The sequence below is a fragment of the Macadamia integrifolia genome, chromosome 4 (assembly GCF_013358625.1).
Source record: "Macadamia integrifolia cultivar HAES 741 chromosome 4, SCU_Mint_v3, whole genome shotgun sequence".
NCBI lineage: Eukaryota > Viridiplantae > Streptophyta > Magnoliopsida > Proteales > Proteaceae > Macadamia > Macadamia integrifolia.
The window spans coordinates 33593831-33617006 of record NC_056560.1 but is presented as its reverse complement, the minus strand read 5'-3'; the positions used below and the strand labels follow the sequence as shown (position 1 = coordinate 33617006).

Below are 23176 nucleotides of genomic sequence, written 5' to 3'. Positions count from 1 at the left end.
TTTAATTGAACACGTCCATTTTGCTCAGAATTTCGTCCTCTTCGCAACCATGGAAAGAAATAGGACATCTTTACGTGTAAAATTGAAGATATAACACCCGATAGTCCTTAAGGCCTTAAAAATATAAAACCTGCAAAAAGAGAGTAAAACCCAAGGTAGCTCCATTCTAAATATGTAAAATGCATGTTTTACTACCATAGATTTCACACATAAATGTGTTCATCAGACTACCATAGCAAACATTATAGTTACACAGAGAAGCAACTAAGAAAGAGAAGTCAAACATCAAAACAGAAACAACTAACAGAGAAATCAAACATTACAGACTGACCACTGCGCTCAATTTCAAACATCAAAACAGAAACAACTAACAGAGACTACCATAGCAAACATTATAGTTACATAGAGAAGCAGAGAAGAAAGAGAAATCAAAACCTAGGTCTTACTTTAGTGGCCTGTAGCGGAACCTCCACGCCTGGGGGTTATTGAACCTTAGATGAAGATTCGCCGATAACAATCACTGGTTGCGGCCGAAGTCAAATGTGATCGGCGACGAAGAAGTTGAAGGAGGCAGCCGTAGGGTTCCAATTCCAATAAGAGAAGAAGAAGGAGAACGGAGAAGAAGAAATCGTCGTCCTCTAGTAGTAGGCGTTGCGTTGCTTTATCGAGAACGAAAGTTCAGAGAGAAGAAGAGAGAAGAAGAGGAGTTACCTGCAGAAACTCCAACTGCTTCAGCCGTTCACAAGTCTGATAGCTATCGGGAACGATGGTTTCTAATTTAGGGATTTTGAAACGAAACCATATTGACGGAACTCCTTTTTGGAGTTCCAACTTTTGGGCCATTTTTCGTTTTTTTCTCAATCTTTGCCCTCTTAGTATAACATACATATTTTTTTCTTAATAAGGGTATATACTGTCATTTTGTATGTGTAATAAAAAAATAATTGCATGAAAATGACATAATGATAAGTCACTTTCAAATTATTTTGAAAACTCTTTTATGCCCCTAAAATAATGAATCTTTTAGAATAAGACAATAGACAATTAAAGATGTCAAGTTCTAAGTACACCTATAGAGCTGTCATTTAGACAATCCCATAAAATAAAGAGTAATTGGGATATAATAGCATTTGAGTAAGTATATATGTGTCCAATAATTAATGTCCTTAATATAAATAATATCATAATAAAGTAATATAATTAAATACTTCAATAATTACTAATAAATGGGTAGTATATAGGTTATAGTTTGTTCACTAGAAAACCAAGTTCTTCTATAATAAAAATATTATAGAGAACATTAATAATATAACTCTTTGTTTTTTTTGTTGGGCATAGCCGGATACTTTAATTCCATAAACTTATTATGAATTTCATAGGAACAATCATATTTCTGTGAAAAATATCTTTATCCTAAAGTGAGGATAATCAGTCACTCATTCAACAATCTTGTGAGGAGGTATTAAATTTGTGTTAAATGCAAAATTTTAGTCAATAAAATTAATATTTATTTTTAGAATATTTTATGTAACTGTCTTCACATTATTGGATGATATTTTTTATATCTATGCATTATATTTTAGAGGTATTTTTTAAAGCTATTATAAAAGTTTTCCAAGCAAGTTTTATTGGAAAAAAGGTATTTTAAACCTTTCAACTAAATACCCTTACCCTGCCCTCTCCCCCCAAGGAAATGTATAAGTTCGGACTATTCTGTTTAGAATGATCTTTTATATCTTGAAACATATATACCTATTTATTCATCTTTTCTAAACCTAGAAATAATTGATGTACACCTTCAGTTTACCTAGATATTAGTTGAGCTCCTTTCAAAGTTTCAAAACCTGCAGCTAAATCTATCCTATACAAGCATTTCTAAGTACAAATTAAAATATTCATTGGTTAAATATTTTCAAAATGTTCAATCTATGTATTTGCAATTTCGAGCTTTTAGAGATTCTATTGAATTTTCTTTTCAACTTTTGAACATAAAAGATAAACAATTGATTGAGATTTTAAGCTCCTAAAACTATACAATGATTTTTTTTTTCCCCGAAATGGAGGGAAGATACTTACATTCATTTAACAAAAAAAAAAAAAAAAAAAAAAACTATTCAAAACATTCTAAGGGAGAAGAGGAGCATGCACAACATGTGTTAGATTCTTTTATATATGTGCCTTAGACTTCATTTTAAATTGGCACTAATAGTGGTTTTGAAGCTCCCAACAATAAATTTTTATAATGTTTTGATTTTATTTTATCATTTTAACCTATGAATTTGACCCTTTGTTCTCTTGTTTAATGCTTGAGGGCCTTATTAATAACATATCATTCATAATAGTACTATATTAATAAATTCTCTTTTGACATCTTATTTAAGTAAATGACTATATCTAACATTTTGAAGAAAATTGCAACTGCCAATCATATTTAATCTAATCATTTTTAAGTGAATTTATATATACCATTAGTTAGAAGAATATATATATATATATATATTTAACAATGGATATTTCTTTCCAATCAATTCCTATTCTTCAACCTTGAGAAGCTATGTAGCAATTTAAATATTCATTAGAGATTAGAAAATGTTCTCACGCACCAAACACCTTTAAGTGTGTATTTATTTGTTTATTCATGAACTTACCATTCACACTCTTGATAATAATTGTGTTATAGAAATTTAATTTAGTATTTACCTCAAAATCATATTAACCAAATGCCACTCATGAGTGTAACAATATCATTAAATCCAGATTGTGCTAGTTGAATGGAAATGCCAGTGCATTGTTCTAGTGGGTGATACATATAATCCTATAGTCCTATTTTTCATTACGTGACAGCTTAATTTCTTGGCACTTGCAAATGGATCCACACATACCCCATGTCACTCTTTATTTATGGAAAAAGTTTTAAGTCACGTGCCAGAAGAACACTTTGAGAAATGATGGTAAAATCAATGCTTTGTAAAATATAGTGAATAACATAAGGTGATTACTCAAATACAAGGTGTGCCAACAATAATTGTACTAAAAACTCAACATTAATGAGGTACCGTGTGCCTACTGTTATGGCAAAATATGCTACCATCAGAGGTGTACCACATGGACTGAACATGCAGGAGGTGCAAGTGCGGAAGGCACCAGTACAAGCTCAGATGAATGGTCTAGTCAAGAGCAACCTATCTAGTTTTAAACTAATGCGTAGGTCGGAAACAACTTGACCACTTGAATTATTATAGGATCAATTACCTAGCGGTTGATCAACACTGGCTTATGAAAGGCAATGTCGGTGATTCGCTGCACAGGATGTAAAAAACCAATAGAACGAGACAACACCAGAATCACAACCGATTGGCAGACCCAAGGCTTCACCAACCTAGCAGCAAGCAACACATGCAGCCAGTCATTCGAAGTAAATAGTTTGAGAACTGAACCAATTGATCTAGGTCGCTCAACACATGAGTTCTAGGATTTCCTCATCAGGATACGCCTTAATGTACCCTCCAGGTCTGACACGTGATTTATAGGAAAGGACTGAACTCTTCCTAATCTAAAAAGGACTCATAAGGGTATCAAAATTTCACTCTCCTATTATAACTCTTGCCACATACAAACTTCTATGGTGAGTAGGAAACTACCAGTTTAGGACTCCCATCGTTGCCGCCATCCCACGGCTATAAATACCCAGGTAAACAACCCTTTCAGGGGATCGACACTTTTCTATTCTTACCGAAATTTCTGTTTGCAAAGATATCTGAATTTGGCATGGGAGAATTCCTTGTCGGATCAGCCCGACGCTCACTCTCTTGTGTTTCTTCTTTGTGCAGGTTCCACAAGATGCTTAGGACAATTTCTTAACGCAACATCTACACACAAGGGAAAGTGGAACTAGGGCATCATGGGCATCTTTTCACAACTTGATTCTACTTCCCATGTGTGTGGGCAATGCATGTCCAACCTTGTAGGTTTTCTATCCAATGGCTGAAATGAAAATATTATCCATTTTTTTTTTTAATGAAAATATTATCCTGGCCTTCACGTATCTTGAACCGTATTAAGGCCCAATGATATGGCCTTTACCCTAATAACTAATGGAAATAAGCAGATTCATCCACACGTGTATAGCCAAGATTTCAATATTTCTTGTTCTTTGTTCTTTGTCCTTATCCTTCATTTGGCCTCCCAAATTTATTACAAAGAACTATATCTGGCTTGCCTTTGCCAAACCCCTAAGATCTTCATCCATGGTAATTACTTATATAAATATATTTTTTTATAAACGACAAAATATTTTTATGATTAGTTCTAATTCATATGAGGCATCTTGTTCTTGAATGAGACAAGAACTAAAAAATGTATTTCTAACTGGTGCTTATGTTACTGATAAATTATTAATCAAATATATATTAATGAGATACAAAAGCAGATGACTTTCTGGTTAGTCCCCATCAGTCTCTATCCAAATGCAATGTTGGTGATGAGTGTAATTGGGCTTCTACTTCTACCAATGGAAAGCTCTTGGACTCCTCTTTTACCTCCTAATTAAAGGAGGTGCTTGGAGAAATTTCAATGCCTTTCCTCCATGACCATGGGTACTTCCTCATGGCTCATGGTGATGCCTTGCTCCCCTTTATGTGGTACCCCTAAAGGTAGATTATGAGGTCATGGAGGCTTCCTCATGGGTCATGGTGAGACCTTGCTCCCCTTTACATGGTACCCTGAAGGTAGCTTATGAGGTGATGGAGGATTCCTTGCTCCCCTTTATGTAGTACCCCTGAAGGTAGATTAAAATAATAATAATAATAATAATAATAAATAAATAAATAAACATTGTCATTACTGATGCTGTTGTAATGAACCCCCTGTTAAAGTTAATTATCATTTTTTGAAAGAGACTTTAGCAATTACTACTCTAATATATTATTAGATACATATTCATCCTGATCAAATGTTGTGATTGTAGTTACAGTTGTCCCCTCCTAAAATTAATTATCATTTTTAAAAGTGACATTAGTAATTTGATGTTGTGATTATTGTTATAGTACCCCTCTTAAAATTAATTTTCATTTTCATCAATGAGATTTTATTAGTTTGTTCTAAGATATTATTAGATATAAACAATTGTGAAAACAATGGTTGCATCCGAGGAAGCAACTAGAAGGTGTAAAGATGGAAGGAAGACATAGGGTCGATATAGAGAAAGATGTCCTAAAGTTATATTTGGTGTAGGGTTATGAAAAAAAAAATTGCCAAAAAAAGAACCAATAAACAGACAAAAAAATTTGAAAATTTTGCATTTAATCTAGCAATGATTAGTAATCTTATTAGTATCAGTTTAGAAGTAAGATTCATATAATACTCAATTGTGCCCTCATTATCTAACATAGATCAGGTATTTCACAGTGATTGGGATTCTCCAATGGAGAAGGTGGTAATATACAACCTTATAAGGGAGTTTTCATGCCTTATATTTTTTTGCTTTATTATATTTGAATTCCGCAGCTTTTGTGGAATATAAATTATTGTTAGTCTTGGGAATTAACAGTATGAAGATTTCAGACATAATATAAAATATCCCCACTTTATCCAAATGCTAGTGTTAGAGTTTCCATTTTCATCAAATGGAAAATATCTTCAATCAATGTAAATTTAAGCATAATAATAAAGGGTAATTCGGTAATTTAGTTAGAAAGAAAAAAAGAGATCTTATATAGTGCGTATGAGAGAGAGAGAGAGATAGAGAGAGTGTGTGAAAGACCTCTTTCCTCTCCATATAAAATGACCTTATTGCACTTTTAATTTTAAAATCTTTCTTTCACATCTCATTAATGTGCTCTTTCTTTAGGTTCCTTGTTCAAAGAACCCTTTTGCTTAAAAAAATTATGTTCATATTTAGAACTATGAAAAACCTTTTTTTTGGTCATGAAAATGATAGCATCCATGAGTGAAGCCACCACTTTCCTTTTAAATTCCATTGAATACTCAAATGGAGGACCATAGAGGGAAGCCCCATTTACATCATCACCAGCTGGTTAGCCTTACAAGAGCCCATTGTAATTATTCCACCCTATGTACACCTTTCAGGTATTCCTAAGGAACTTGTAGTAAACAAATGAAAAAAAGGAAAACCACCATTAACCTAAAACATGTTATGTGACACAATTCAAACGCAACCCAAAATAAGATCAGGAAACTTACACATGCATAATCGGTGGTAGTAACCTTGAAAATTGATCAGACGATATTAGTTTGGGGTTTTTCTCTCTTAGGGTTCAAGATTGCCTTAAACAGCACTTTAAATGGGTTCAATGGGTGTGGGGGTTGTCTATTTTACTCTTGAACCATTTCTCAATTTTTCATGGTTAACACGATCATGAATCATGATCTGTGTTGATTGTTGATGAACCATCAACAAGCTTCACTCATCATAAGCATATAACTTAATACGTAAGAACCAACACCTCACAATTAAGAGATCATAAATTCAATACTCCTTGGGATCTATATATTGCCCAAAAAAAAAAAAAAATATCAAAGATTAATGGTCAATTGGTCATGATATTTCACAATCAATCTTCTGCGTTAGCCAATAACTTGTGAGTTATGATCAATTTGATTCTTCATCATTTCTAACACTTTTTGTATCAATTGACCAAACTGATCAAATTGGTTTTAAACACTATGTTGGAATGTTGGGGGTTACAAAGTTTCAGTTTCACATCGATTTGTTCAAGTCCTTGATGCCGACGTATACTTGATAAGCTCTCTTCACCTACTGCCTAAAGGGTTTCTATTAACTTATGAGTTATGATCAATTTGATTCTTCATTTCTAACACTTTTTGTATTAATTGACCAAACTGATCAAATTTGTTTTAAACACGATGTTTAGATGTTAAGAGTTATAACATTTTAATTTCATGTCGATTTGTTCAGATCCTTAGTGCCGACGTATACTTGATAAGCTCTTTTCACGTAACGCCTAAATGGTTTGATTAAACTCTCCAACATACTAAAGTAATGACGTAATCTGTGGAACTTTTGATAATAAAATCTTTATTTTTTTTCACAAAGAGTGTGGGAAAGGACAAAAAGAAGAAGAAAGACATGTCAATATTGCGACATACAGTAAAATAGACCTAGTAAGGTGCATGCTCCAGACAATCCAAAAATAGTATAGAAAGAGGTTTATCATTTATTGAGTTTTCTTAATTCAACATCAAATCAAATTTTTGTAATAGCATTTAAGGCCAAATCATTTTAATTATTAGTTTAAATGAAAGAAATAGAAAAAAACTAGACCAAGAAAATGGTGGTCTGAGACTTGAGGGCAAGGTTTTTCCCAAAAAAGGAGAGGGGGTGGGGGGCCTAGAGCAAGAGCTTGCCAAAATGGAATTTCGATGACTCAATGCATGTTCGCCACGTGCATGCACTGCATCTATCGATTAATATAATTATGTTCTTTAAGCTGTTTAGAAGAGTCTTTCACAAATATATTGAATATTGGTTAATTGGCTTGAGCCCTTGTTCATGGCAATCCTTCTTAAATCACTCAATTGGGTTCTCAAGCATGGTCAATTAGGATATTTTCATTATATTCTGCCTTTGAAAAGATCTTCCATGTCAACAATGTGGGATCTTTTCCCACACTCTCTTATGTCCTGACCATATAATATTTCCTATGATGTTCTCCTTCCTTCCTAACCATATGAGACATATGTTGAAACTCTTTTTCATACTTGACCATATGGGTCTTGACTGTTGATGAAATCATTTTCAATGTAACAATTGGTGTGACATGACAGATTCCTCCCACATCGGCAATGTAAGAGATGAAAATCCTCTATTTTTCTCATCCCTGTTTTTCCTTGTTTTGTTACTTGCAGAACATGACACGTGGATAATTTTAAGATCAACGGTCAAGGTTGGGTGAGAATTATTACATCCGGTGTGTTGGTCTTAAAGTTGTCCACGTGTCGTGTTTTGCAGGTAGCAAAACAAGGAAAACATGGATGAGAAAAACATAGGATTATTTTCCAGAGACTTCTCCCCCAGTTCCAACCAAAAAAACACTGAAACCATTCTCAACAAAATAAATACCTTGCATGCTTCATGGGTCAGGATAGACTAGGATATCCAATATTTAATGGGGTTAGGTTATATTAGTAATAATTAATCCAATTGCATTGTAAATCAGAAAGCACTTTGACTATGTAATATAGGATTACAAAGAAAAAAGTGATAGAAGATCTCACATCTTATTTCATAGGTCAAGATTCGGTTCAAATTTTGATACAATCGATGGATGGAAGTGTCTTAAAAGCGAGTTTAAATTCAACATAAATCATAGAAATATTACTAAAGCACTATTACAGGTTCTTTAAACTGCCTTAAAAAAAAATTGTAAAAGAGCCAAAAAATTCTATGGCTCATATGTATTTTGTAGAGAGAATTTGAAACCCTTCATGGTGATGGCATTGCCTAGTTTTGAACTCATCTTTTATCAATTCCCATATTTTGTGCTGAAATTTGATCTAAAAAGCAATTTTAGGGTTCTTAATAGGGTCTCAAACGGTCAAAACAGTCTGATTTCAATCAGATCTTCTTAATTTATTTCTTTTGCAGATTGAAACCCGGATTAATTATGGGTTTCGATCTCCTATTGGTTTCTTTTAATGGTCTTATATATTCAGATTCCAAATTCAATCTGAATCGACCGATTCAACCGATCCATTCCCATTCCCATTCCCATTCTCATTCTCATTCTCATTCTCGAAACCCTAAACCCTAATTTTCTTAGAGTTAAACTCAGAGCCGACGAAACAGTGCAAATATGAAAAGGAGGAAGTTTGTGTATTTTTGTTCCCCTGAAGCAATCATGATTCATGAACCAGAAAAGACTAAACAGACTACAGAGTCAGTCTCTAATATACTACTTTTTTGTTTTTTTTTTGGTAAAAGTCTCCAATAATACTGACGATATATAAAATGATGTCATTGATTCATGAATCAGAAAACCATTGCCACCCAAGTGGGGCCATGATCCTCTACCGTGGGTGTGGCGATGCGATGAGCATTGGATGGTCAATAAGACGTTGATACATGCCGCAATGCCATGCTAGTCATCGGATGTTCACCGCTCCACCGCACCCATGGTAGAGGATTTTTTTCGCACCCAACTGTGATGATGTCATTTGTGTGAAAAGCAAAACGAAGAAATATTACTTACACTAAAAAGAAATGGCATGGGGTGGTCTATGAGGCTTACCAACCACACTTCCATTTTGCACGTGGTTTTTTTCAAATGTGAAAATGAAAACTGAATTATCAAATAAATAATATATTATATTTTTTTTTCAAATTTCAATTCCCAAATTTAAACGGCAGTGGTTGTTTTTTGTTGGAGGGTGTAGCCTAAAATCTAGAAGCCATTATGTTGAGAGAGCTCCTCAAGTATATGCAAGCATCGAGTATACGAACAAATCATGGGATTATAATTATATAACTCTGATTACCCCATGTCATGTGTCATGTGTCATGTGTCATGTGTGGACAGAATAAGACATCTTAGAGCTTTAATGATGAAACGTCCAACCCAGAATCTTCAAGCTTTTGACAGAATTTTTTTTTTTTCAAATGTATAAAGACACCAAAGACTTGCATAAGTTAGGCACAATAACATAACGGCTATTTAAAAAAAAAATTGTTTTAGCAGATTGAAAATCTGCATCAAGTGTGGCAAATCCCCAATCACCATGAGAAATAAAAAATCTATGATCTACCTTACCCCATATTTGCCCATAATAAAGATAATGTTATGGTCAATTTGAAAATCACTTGGGTTGCACCCCAAGTTATTAACTCGATTCAACTCTTTATTTGATTTTTGGCTTCATATTAGTCAATGTAAAATGGGCACCCTAAGTTATTAACTTGATTCAACTCTTCATTTGATTTTTGGCTTCATATTAGTCAATGTAAAATGGGTATCTCTGCCAACTACCACAAGAAGGTGAGAGGGGAGAGGGAGAACGAACTCTTTTTGTCTAGCATTTCCCATATCCACATACAGCCCCCATTGTCAGAGGCAGGGCATCTTTTCACCCCCCCCCTCCAAAACAGAGGTTATGTGTGAGTTAGCGTGGGAGCACCTAGGTGGACAGTTCTTTCTCCAAAAAAAAAAAAAAAAAATGTTTGATAAGAAAAATGTTTAGGGTCTTCAATCACACTGTGAATCCTCCAATCCTTAATTTCTTACAGGTTAAAAGACAAACACACCAGAGTATCTTGTAGTGTTGTATAAGAGGATCCTGATATTGCAATACTGAGTTTTAAATCCTTGGTTCCCTTTCATGTTAATTCAAAGTTCATGAGCTTTACAAAGTCAGTTTTTTTTTGCCCAAAAGTCTCAATCTAAGAATAATTGCAAAGATAGAAAAGGGTCCTCTACAATAAAAGAATTTTAGCTTTAGAAGTTAGAACTCCTTAGTGCTTCAGCCAGGATATGGAGGCTTTCCCAGTTCCCACCTTTGAATAATTGGGTATCATCATGGTTGTTGCTGGTGTGGGCTCTCTGTTATCACTTGTTCACATTCAGCTACTGATCATTGTCCTCATAAAACAATCTTTCCACATAGAAAGCTTTTTGAATACGTGTCGGCGTGGCCGGTGGCTGGTGGCGCCTGGGCAAGTCAAGAAGAACCTTTCTATACTTCATACCCCATTACCCACCCTAGTCCTCAAATGTATGCATCTCTAAGCAATATGTCTTACACTTAATTATGCGCATAAAATTCTCTGCAAGGACGCAGTGAGCGATAGTGAACATCCAATGACCGGGGTGTATGTTAGACCCTCCCAACTATTGGATCTTCACTGCAGCTTACTGTAGAGGATTTGAGTCCCACTTATACCTGAGGATTTCAAGCTTAACCGATCATAAAATAATATAGAATGGAGAATAGGCTAGTAAGTGCAGATCCTCTTATTTTTTCAATCAATTTGTAATGAAAATCTAATACTAAGGCTGTGTTTGGTAACGTTTTTGACGTTTCATGTCAAAAACATAAATTTCAGTTTCTGTGTCAAAATGCCCTTTTTGTTTTTGGAACGAAATTGGAACGACGGAACTACCTTTTATCGTTCTGTCAATTCTCATTTCTACCAGTGTTTTTTTCTACTTTTTTTTGAAAAAAAAAAATTGAAACACATGATAAATGCCCCAAACGTTTTATTTTGTTTTTTTATTTCCATGAGAACGAAAAAACTCTAAAAATATTTTTCTGAAACGTTACCAAACGCAGCTTAAGTTACTAACCAATAAATTAAGCTCCTATGGGTCTCTGGGCGTTAGTAGCAAGTAGCAACCCAAGTATGGAACTGGGCTTCTTGAAGTTCATTTGGGTTGAAACTCCATAAATTTCATAGTAATAGTGGTGGGCCTAAGCTTCACCAGCAACCACTATAATGGGCTGGGGAGCCTAGATGTTGAGAGAGTGAGAGCTATTGAGGTAAGGTAATCTCAACATTTTAAAAAACGGTATCGATAGTCGATCCGTATTGGTACTGTTCATACCCGATATGGAACGGTTTTAAGTGGGGTAAATCGGTTTAAAATTTAATTTTTAATGGAAATTGAAGACCGAGCCATCCGGAGCTTGACATAAGGGTGTAAATCAGTCTAGAACCAGATATTCAGTTTGGTTTTGGTTTGGTTTAGTGAGTATTTATATAATTCAAAACTGGATCAAGTCCCGCCTCGCTTCTAAAAATTGATGCTCATACCAAACTTGTCCGGTTCTAACATGGTTCGAGTCAACACCCTTAGTTCGACATGGCCATCCATATATCCTCTTACTGGATTTAAAACCATTAAATCTCACAATGGTTAAGTTGGGTCTTGGTGGCTTCACATACTTGAGAAGCTCTCTCTATCTAGTCTCTAAGGTTTTGGATCAGACCCTCCAAAAGTGCAGAATATAAAACTCAGGCAGATCGCTCATCAAAGCAGTAACAATCGGGAATAAGCTTATAGTTTTCAACAAAAGCAAAATATTGAGATTTCTATCCATTCCATCTTCTAACCTTCAATTAGAAAGACTTGTTTCATCCATTCACGCAAAGGGCAACTCCTCCTCTGCTGACTACCATCTATTTAAACCTCTCATCTTCCTTCCTTGTAGAGAATAGAGACAAAACTACTCCTCTGTTCTACTTGCAAATTAAAACCTTCTCTCATGGCGTTCTGGTATCTTCTTCCCCTCTTCCTTCTTCTCTCTTTCTCAATCTCAGGTAAGTTTCACTTTCTATCTATCTCCTACCTCTTCTGTTTATCAACTTCTGTTTCGTATTGTTTTTAATTGAGTTTCTATTCTGGGTTTCTGATGCAGGTGCCCAGGCAGCTATTTTCACATTAAAGAACAACTGCAAGAACACAATATGGCCCGGCATCCAACCAGGCTCTGGTAGACCTGTCCTAAACAATGGTGGGTTAGAGCTAAAACCAGGGAAATCTGTGAATATCCAAGCACCATCTGGGTGGTCAGGCCGTTTATGGGGTCGCCGTGGATGTTCTTTCGATGATTCCGGCAAAGGAACCTGTCTTACCGGCGACTGCGGTGGTTTCTTGCAATGTGCTGGTGCCGGGGGAGTGCCACCAACAACACTAGCAGAATTCACCCTTGATAGTCCAATGGACTTCTATGATGTTAGCCTTGTTGATGGCTATGACCTTCCTGTCTCAATAGTACCCGTTGGTGGCGGTTCCGGCGTTTGTAAGCCAACCAGGTGCATCTCTGACCTGAACCGGAGCTGTCCTAGAGGTCTGCAAGTGAGGGACAAGAAGAAGAGGGTGGTTGCATGCAAGAGTGCATGTATGGCTTTCAATACCCCTCAGTACTGTTGCACAGAGGAATTTGGCTCCCCAAATACATGCAAGCCAACTAATTACTCCAAGGCCTTCAAGGCATCTTGCCCAACTGCATATAGCTATGCATATGATGATGCCACTAGCACTTTTACATGCAAGGGAGCTAACTATTTGATCACATTTTGTTAACTCCATAGCCTTTTTATGGGTATTTAAGTATGAACTGAGAGGATGAAATATATATAGTTCATATATGTAGACTGATATGAAAAGATACATAAATTCAAACTCTCAATTGTTTATCATTCTTATTTCACTGTGATTGTTTGTTTGGCACAAGGGTGTCAATCGGTTGCCTTGGTCCGGTTTTGGTCTGTTATTAGGCCAACCCGAAATCAAGTTTTTAAGTTATGGTTTTGCTCATTTACAGTCAGTTTGGTCCGAATTCCTATTGTGTTGCTATCGGTCTGGTTGGTCCGATTTGGTCCAAGATTAATCAGTCTTTTCAGTCGGTTCAACCGGTTCAGGCTAAACTTTGACACCCATAGTTTGGCAGATGAATCAGTAAGCTTCAGAAAATAAAATGGTCTGGTAATTGTGACTTCCATTTCCCGCTGGATTTTTGGTGGTATATGGTGGTTGTATCGGTTGGTAGGACTAATTGCAAGAGGAATGATCATATTATATATTCAGGCAAGTGATAAATGTGAACCCTAAAATAAATTGTATTGATATCAATTGTACATATATATGTAATCTATGATTTTCAAACAAAATTCACCAACCAAAGACCTACCTGTTGACTAGTCAGATTTTTCCTAATCTTTGTTAGAACTCATCTTCAATGCTTACCATAGACAAATGGATGCCATACCAAGTGCATAACACCCAGGAGCATTGACCTATATGTTCCAAGCAAGTTGATGGATGGCATGATCCCGGCAAAGAACTCTCCACTCAATTGGACTAGTAAAGAATGTGGCTCTCCAAATTTTGTCCCACTCAAAATGGTTTCTGGATCTAGCATACTCTTTTAAATGAACAAAGTATAGAGATACAGATGCTTGTTGATATTGTTTCCTTCCAGCCCCAATAAAATTTTGCTGAACAGGTAATATAAATCATCATATCTAATCAATTCCTGACAGAATACTTCCTAAATGGAATAATTTGGATGCTAGACCCAGATCAAAAACTCATACAACATATCTGTGCATAGATCACATTCCTAGTATAAATTTCCTAACTAGAACTCTTCTCGGAGGTCACCATATCAACCTGTACAACCCATTCATTCATGTGCAGAAAGCTCACAGTTTGCGTCATCGATGCATGGGCAGCAGATGGGGTTTACTAGCACTTGCATTGATAGATTTGGTGACAAAGATGAATAACCATTTGATCCATCAAATTGATATGCATAGACAAAATTTAGTCTACAACAATTTTTGTAGAGAATATTTTCTGTCCACACTAGCCAGTTTTCTCACTTTCCCTTGCAGGTGGAAACATCAACTGTCAAATATTATTTGCTGCAACCCAATAACATGTTCAGATACTAGCTAATAGGAACACTACAACAGCCCATTAAGATTTAAGAACACTATTGATGGGTGTTTTTTACACAAACTTAACTCAGACCAACACTCAATCTGTTCAACAGGATGTAAATTACTTTGAGAAAAAACAGTCCCATTAATGTTAATGCTGCAAAAGCCAGAAGCCAGCATCTTATGACTGGAATGATACTGAAAACCATGATTTCCATGAACCATATCATGAAACCAAGAAAACCCTCTCTGGTAAGGAAAAGCCACAACAGAAGCAAAAACAGCCGCAAAAGATCAACTATTTTTGTTGAATGATGTCAAAGATCATACATGGCCCAAGTATTTCTCAATTGACGAAGAGGAAATGCCCCTATTTTACATTATTGCAAAATAATGCCTACTAGTCCCAACTCAAGAGCATCAGCCCATGACACTGAGAAGCAAAACCTGCCTACTAATCCTACTGCAGGCCTTCAGCAGAAGACATTAATGGCCTAAAAGAAATCAGAAAAAAAAAAGTCTTATGTCAATAATTACAATAATTTTTCTTTTTTTCTTTTTTGCAAACAGTTCCAATCATTGGATGTTTAGGAAATGGTCTGGATAAGCCACACGTCAAATTTCAAACTCAAATTCAATACATGTAGGTCCTGCTATGCCACAACATACATGTCAACATGGTTGCTTAGAGGCATCTGGGTATAAGGATACAGGCATCTGTGTGTGCTGTAAAATGTTGTATGAGAGAGAGAGAGAGAGAGAGAGAGAGCAGAAGGGTCCTAGCCGTCCCAGCTTTAAACTGAGAATCTGAGATACATCTCTTGGACTTTCAGCTATTACAGTATCACATCATGTTACACCAATCCAACTTACAACAGAGAGAGAGAGAGCGAGAGAGATGAAAAAATATGACTTGCCATACCAAATGTCATTACTCATTGTCTCCTAAAATATGGCTCGTATTTCAAAATTTCAATTCAAACACAACTAAAAAGAAGAGGGAAGAAACATGGCTAAATACAACAAAATTTCAAAGAAAAAGGTATGAAAACTCAGGAGAGTCATGGATGATTATCATAATAAGTTTTGGAAAGAGAAGTGTAGACCTAATAAGAGGCACAACACGTGATTTTCCTTCCACTGGATTCTGGCTCCTGGCCAGGCACAACAATATTTGTTCCCTTGAGAAGTGATGAATTCCCTCCAGATTCTGGTTCATCATTTGCAATTAGAGACTTTTTGCTGATGATCCGGTATATCTCTGTAAGGACAGTCAGGAAAGCACTCTCAACATTGGTAGCCTCAAGGGCTGATGTCTCCATAAAGAAGAGGTTCTCCCTCTGGGCAAACTCTTTGGCATCCTCAGTGGGGACTGCTCTGAGGGTTCCTAGGTCAGATTTGTTGCCAATGAGGATAATGACAATGTTCTTATCAGCATGGCCTCTAAGCTCCTCCAGCCATCTTGCCACATGATCAAATGATTGGCGCTTGGAAATGTCATAAACTAGCATTGCCCCTACCGCTCCTCGGTAGTATGCACTTGTCACTGCACGATACCTGAAACCACCACCCGTGGCCTGTGTAAGCAAATGAATAAGAATGCTAGACAGAAAATCCATTTATTTGATAAGACCAAAAGAAAACAGAGAACAACATAATAGAATTTATAGGTTTAATTGTGGGAGTGCAATGGCAGAAACTTGAAACCAATCAGTTGTGCATAAGTAATGGGAAAGCTAGTAAGCAGTTCATGGATGTGTTTCCTAACAAATCAACAAGAAATCTGGTGCTAAGGCGAATTTTTTTGCTCTTTAAGATGGGAATGGTAGCATTAGACATTTAAGCATTACTTCCTCCCTTCTAAATACTACCATCTCTCACCATCCTCCCCAATACAAATCGCTAGCTCCTCTTCCCTCGGGCAATTTCAACATTATTCAAAGTCCCCCAGCAGGTGGTCCTAAAATGAATCAGATATCCTAATGCAGAACATGTGCATCACTGATACTTTTTCCTCAATCATAAATCAGTTCAAACCCGCCAGCTTCCCCTGAAAACCAGATTTTGCTTCTTAATGACAAATACTTTACAGGTCAGACTCCTTAATTTTGCTGAGGCAACAAAATCAAACTCCATCATGCACATTGAGATCACAGACCAGGAGTGAGGTAAATCGACGTTAACTAACCCGAACCAGGGCATGATTAACCATGACAATAACCGCAAGAAAGTGTTAGTTCTTGAGAATGATAACAAACAGTGAGTTATCTTAGGATTCTCCATATAATAAATAAGTGATAAAATGGGTTTTTAAGGAAAATTGATTAATACAGTCACAGACTCTTTCATTGAACTTTCAATAACCTTAGAAATTCCCTTAGGATCACTGTACTGAAGCAATACCAAACGCACCTCTGTTAGCCAAGGAAAAATTGCAACCTAACACACATACACCACAGAATCACCACCAGAATATTAATACCTGAAATGTTCAATTTATCATATCCCAGAGCCTAGGAATTCCACCTCACAGATAAGCCACATCCACCCGCATAAAAGAGAAACTTTCCCTACAGATGCCATGCATACATTGAGCAGTAATGCCTTTCAACCCAAATGCCCAACCCAATGCACGTCATGGCCCACCAAAAAAAAATAAAAAATAGCCAGGGTTAGCTGAATATTTTGAAGTGTATAATCAGTAATCAGCTAGACTTTTAATTAATTGAGAGACTTGGTTTCAAAATAAGGAAGCCCAGGGCACATGTAAATAAATTCCAAATTCTATCATAATGGTCGAACTGTAACAAGACAGAAAATATTACAAGTAGAACAAATGGTACTTGGAACAATACAAAAATATTTCCAAGTTTTTTTTTTTTTTTTGGTGTGAGTGTGTGTGTGTAAAATCTATTGGACATGACCAAGAAATTATATTTCTCTTTCATTTTCCTAGTCTCCTGCCAATTCCTTGTTTAATGTAATTTATTTATTTATTTAAATTGTGGAACAACTCTTGTCAACCATGCTTTTTTTTTTTTTTTTGATGGGGTGAATAACCATCCTAAGATTTAATTCCCCCCTATCATGAAGTATAGGAAGGTAACAACCCTCAAGCGAGTAATGAAAAGCAGGGACGTTAATGAAAGGAAGAAATGAACAAAAAAGAAGCCAAAGGGTAAAATCAGTTAGGGTTTATTATGAAGTTTGGTGGGTAACCCTATCAGTTTGTTATATAAAGGTAAAGATCCAGCGAATTAATACAAATATACTAAGATAAATAAATGACCACTTTCACATTAAAAGAAAAAGAAAAAGAAAAGAATTGCATAGGGTAATCAAAATGCACTTGTGGAAGAAACTAACAAAAAAATAAGATAAAAGAAAAGAATGGAAAAGATCTACCAAGGTTACTGGCCAGGGTTTCACATGGCTGGTACAGTGCACCAGAAACTCAAATATTCTATCATTGACACTGTACCCTATTTGTGGCTGACATCTATATTTGTAATCATGACTAACCACTAATATGGCCGAACCTTCACTAAGGGTGGTGAATTCTGTACCAGATGCTTCATGGCAGGAAACAGTAGACATGAGGAACCTGCTCCCATGTCAGCAGTTTATTTCAGTGTAATATGAGAACGCATTAGGATCACAACATTGTTCACAGTCATTCAAAATTAAGAAAATGCCACAAGCATCCATTGCAATAATCGAGGTCAATGGCACACTTGTGATTCTTTATAATTTTTTATACACTTCTGACTCATATAGCATGCTCATTTTCAGTTATATTTTGACCCTTGAGAGTTGAGACGGGTGGAGCTCCATCATAACATGGACCCACCTAATGTCTTATTACCTGCCATGAGGCGACTCCTTAACTTACAAAGTTCAGAAACTCCTTGGTGAACATTATCAGTACCTTTAATATGGATATTAGAAATTGGATTCAATATTTTGCTAAAAATAGTGACCTGGCTAACCCCCAAATAACCCAAAAACCTAGGAGAACTTTATATTTAACCTGAAAGACATAATACAGTCATCCCCCATGTTCTAACAAATGAAAAGGACACTACTAACTCCTCTGTCTTGGTTCTACAAGACCATCTTAGCAAGGAGAAACCACTTCTAACTTCCTTTGTGAGATAGTCCTTGAAACCCAAGGACTAAAAGACTCTGTGATGTAAAATAAACTGACTGGCCTACTTTCCAAGTTAGATCAATTAGCTAACAATGCAAAGTTAAAACATAGTTTTATTTACTTATCATGAAGCTAGAAAATGTGAAAGTGTGAAATCCTTCATCCAAGTAAAAAACAAGATCAATTGTGCTACCTCTGTCATTTTGAGATAGAGTTCTCTTCTAACATCCAGATTATGACTGAAAACTGTTATAAAAGGGTAAAGAATTCACAATTATCCCCATGAGAAGCTTTGTTTACCTCTATGGTCCATGCAACTAGGAAGAGGGTCCCAAAAATGGATTGTTTTACCATCTAGATACATTTTCTTTCTTCTGGATAAATGGCTATTTAGATGGCACTAAAATGAATAAGCAACATCAAAGTTCATAGTAGAACAAGATAAAAATCTGAAATCTGCATGTAAAGAGAAATCCATGGTTTTAATACAAGTTAGTTAGTCAGTCTAAAGAATAACTAGAATAACCCATAAGTAGAATAGATGAACAGAAATACATTTTGACAAGGTTCATTGAGTTGTATTTTTGGACATCAGTATATTGTGTATCAACAACATGATCTGTTAAGGAAAGTAGACCAACCAAATGCAATCGAAGGTCTTCTCTTACATAGCCTCCTCTCCAATAAGACTGCATTTTTCCTCACACCAACTGCAATGTGGATGAGTTCCATGACTGTTCCCAGACATAGTTCCATGTACAAATATCCCATAATAACATCTCCTTTGTCAAGGACTGAATTGTAGTTATCAAAATGTTAGTTTTACAAGCCTTGATTAAGAACTGTTCCTTTCAGCCATTGTTATTCTGTGCCGTGATAGTTTTCTATGCTCCAAAATTTCCAGTTGGCTCCCATACCAGATCTCAAATTTTTAGAAATATTCACCTTTTACAGGCTATATACCATCATGGTATCACTTCTGAGAAGATGTGAAGCAGATCAAAGAAAAAGGTATTTGGCGAGCCTCTCACTACTTGGACTAACCTTCCTGATGCAGATCTGAAGATCTACATCCGTAGGAAGAAGGCCAACAAGAGTAACTAGCATATGGCCTTACCTTGTTGATGCTTATTAATTTCATACTTAGTTTTTATTTCATGTTTTATGTCTTAGTTTAGTTCCAATTGAACCATGGTCCATGTTGGTCCAATATCGGTTCAATTTAAGTGGTTAGAAGTTACTTTTACTTTTACTTTTTACTTTTCTAAATGGGGGGGATCAATTCACTTTTGTAAGTGATGATGGGTGAAGACTTTTCCACCTTTGGTAGTTGGGGGATGAAGACTTTTCCACCTTTGGTAGTTGGGGGATGACTTTTCCATTGTAACTTTAAGAGGTGAGGATTTTTCCACTTTTGGTAGTTGGTAGGTGAAGGCTCTTTCAACTTTAGTAGTTGGAAGGTGAATACTTTTCTACCCCAACTTTAATAAGTGAAGACTTTCTACTATTGTTAGTTGGAAGTTGGGTATGTAATGTTTTGTTGAGTTGGTCCTATAAATAGGGATCAATTGTAAGCATTCAAGGACAACTCAGAATTTAAAACAAAGTTTGCTTATGCAACTCTCTTCTTGTGTTTGATCAAGAATCTCTTGTGTTTGATCAAGAAATCCCTTGTGTTTGATCAAGGTAGGTTGGTGTTTGATCCAGTCGATCCACCTTGCGGTGTGAAGCCCGGGTGTTATATTATTGTTTATTGTTCCATCTTTTTTTTTTCATCTTTCAAACAAGTTTTAGCAATATCCTATTCTCCATATCTAGAATTCCCTATTCTCTGAGAAAAGATCCTACCCTGGTACTGTTTTGAGCTTCCTCAATTTCAGTATTACATCAATTGGTATCAGAGCATGGCAGAGAATGAGTCACAGTGGCCGCCGCCTCCACCTGATCCAATGGCAAAAGTCATTGAAATGTTTCAACAACTCTCTGCTGATCAAAAAACTATTAGTGAGAGGTTACTGCGACTTGAGAACCAAAGTGTTACTCCAATACAAGGCAGCAATGTACCATTCGAGAGGGAGGACAGGTATCAACTACAATCTGCTGTGCATCGTCAACATAGGAGAAGTGCTGAAAGGGCACAACAAAGAACCCCTACAGCACCACCTACCTTTGAGGAGCATGTAAGATCTTATTTCAATGGTGATCTGGAAGCACCCCGTCAACGTACTGATGATTCACAAAAAGTCAAGCTTGAATTAAAGGAGTTCAACGGAAAGCATGATCCACAGGTATTTTATGATTGGTTGGCTGCTTTAGATGACTATTTTGATTGGTATGAGTTGTCTGAGTCACGTAAGATGAGACTAGCACGTACTAAGCTAGTTGGCTCAGCCCGCGAATGGTGGAGAACTGAAGAAAGGGATCTAGAAGATCGTGGTAGAGCTCCCATTACTTGGGAAGAGATGAAAGAAGATCTTAGTGCCAAATACTTACCACGACACTTTAGATCACAACTGCAGGACAAGCTGAATACTCTTCGTCAAGGGAGTATGTCCGTTGCAGAGTATATGGAGCAGTTTGATTCACTCTATTCACGCACTGGCATCAGGGAGAATGAATTACAGGTACTTTCCCGCTTTCGTTTGGGTTTGAGATCTGATATAAATCGTGCTATTGGCGTAGTAGATGTATCCAATGTCAGGGAATGCTTCGAAAAGGCAGTACATGCAGAGGAGTTACTAGCTCCTACGGGCAGAAGGTTTGGATATCAAGCTAGAGAGATCACAAAAAAATTTTCAGCAAAAAATCCTACTTCTTATCCTCCACGTACCACACCTTCTCCACGTGCTGATCACAAGGGGAAAGCACCTATGCCTAGCACCGCCACAGTGCAATGCTTTCATTGTCAGGAGAGGGGACATTATGCTAAAAATTGTCCTACACGTCACAAAGTAGCAGTGATGGTTGACGCTGACGATACTCCTGATGAAGATAATTCCCATATCTTTCCAATCCCATTGGAAGAAGAAGACGAAAATGTTGATTATTATGATGGGGCTGAAGCAAATGAAGATGACTCCTATGGAATTCATGTGGTTTCTCGCATATTGGTTGCTGAAACCAAAGGCGAGGATTGGCGACGTACATGCATATTTTACAGCCGCATGCGTTCAGCTGATCGCACTGTACAGGTGATAGTTGACAGTGGCAGCTGCGTTAATGTTGTCTCTGAGTTGTTTGTGAAGAAAGCACATTTGAAGGTAGAGAAACACCCGCAGCCTTACAAAGTATCCCTACTGAATGGCAACACTTTGGAGGTCAATCAGCGATGTTTTGTTCCATTACAACTTTCTCGATATGAAGAAAAGGTATGGTGTGATGTTATTCCTATGAAGCTAACTGATGTTCTTTTAGGGAGACCATGGATGTATGATAATGATGTTCTCACTGGCGGAAAGAAGAATCAGTGCATATTTACCTTTAAAGGGCAGCGCACTATACTTGAGCCAATCAATGTACCAGAGGAGATGCGTAAGAGACAGACATTGAGGACTAACCAGAAAGCCACCACCGATACCAACAAGATGCTAGTCCTTCCACAGAAGAAGATCTTAGCTGTTCCACAAAAGCAATTTGAGCGAACCAGCCATGGTACAGGCATGATATTAGCCCTGGTTACTAGAGAGGTCACTCCACCACCAACAGTTCAGCTCACACGGCCTATTAGAGAACTTCTAACAGATTTTTCTGATTTAGTACCTGACGAGCTACCTAATAAGCTCCCTCCCATGCGCGATATTCAGCATGCTATTGACTTGGTACCTGGTTCTGTGCTTCCCAACCTTCCAGCTTACCGTCTCAGTCCTACAGAACACACTGAGCTCAAAAGGCAAGTTGATGAACTACTAAAGAAGGGGTTTATCATTGAGAGCCTTAGTCCTTGTGCTGTACCAGCATTACTTACTCCAAAAAAGGATGGCTCATGGCGTATGTGTGTCGACAGCAGAGCAATCAACAAAATAACGGTTAAGTATAGGTTTCCCATTCCACGACTTGATGATATGCTAGACATGTTGTCCGGTGCAAAGGTCTTTTCAAAATTGGACCTTCGAAGCGGCTACCATCAAATTCGTATTCGGCCAGGAGACGAATGGAAGACCGCCTTCAAAACCAAGGATGGACTGTTCGAGTGGAAGGTCATGCCCTTTGGTCTGACGAATGCACCTAGTACATTCATGCGAGTTATGACACAGGTACTTCGTCCATTTATTGGTCAATTTTTGGTTGTATACTTTGATGATATCTTAGTTTACAGCAAGCATCCAGATGATCACATCGACCATTTGAAGCAAGTCTTGAGGGTGCTCCGTATGGAGAAGCTATACATTAATCTCAAGAAGTGTTCCTTTATGCTGCCCAAGGTTGTATTCCTTGGTTTTATTGTCTCCTCCAAGGGGGTTGAAGCTGATCCTGAGAAGATCAAGAGCATCACCAACTGGCCTACCCCGAAGACAATCACTGAAGTTCGTAGCTTCCACGGTCTAGCCTCATTTTACAGGAGATTCATTCGAAATTTTAGTGCAGTCATGGCACCTATTACCGAATGT

General features: G+C 36.8%; 2 protein-coding genes across 2 annotated transcripts in view; one reads left to right on the top strand and one right to left on the bottom strand.

The window, feature by feature from the left end:
- The first annotated feature begins 11931 nt into the window (after positions 1-11931).
- On the top strand, positions 11932-13302 carry LOC122076637 (pathogenesis-related thaumatin-like protein 3.5). The gene is made up of 2 exons (XM_042642044.1): positions 11932-12292; positions 12391-13302. The coding sequence occupies exons 1-2, from the start codon at positions 12238-12240 to the stop codon at positions 13056-13058; spliced, it is 723 nt and encodes a 240-aa protein (XP_042497978.1). The 5' UTR covers positions 11932-12237; the 3' UTR covers positions 13059-13302.
- Positions 13303-15183: 1881 nt separating this feature from the next.
- LOC122076638 (ras-related protein RGP1-like) overlaps positions 15184-23176 on the bottom strand; it is a 10414-nt gene continuing 2421 nt past the window's right edge. The window contains exon 2 of the mRNA XM_042642045.1: positions 15184-15976. Within this exon, the coding sequence (XP_042497979.1) occupies positions 15526-15976 (451 nt within the window). The 3' untranslated portion in view covers positions 15184-15525. The remainder of the gene's footprint in view (positions 15977-23176) is intronic.

Excerpts from the sequence above, each read along its gene's own strand:
- LOC122076637 (XM_042642044.1), top strand. The coding sequence starts at position 12,238 with ATGGCGTTCTGGTATCTTCTTCCCCTCTTCCTTCTTCTCTCTTTCTCA. Across the intron at positions 12,293-12,390 it reads TCTCTCTTTCTCAATCTCAG|GTGCCCAGGCAGCTATTTTC; the intron begins GTAAGTTTCACT and ends TTTCTGATGCAG.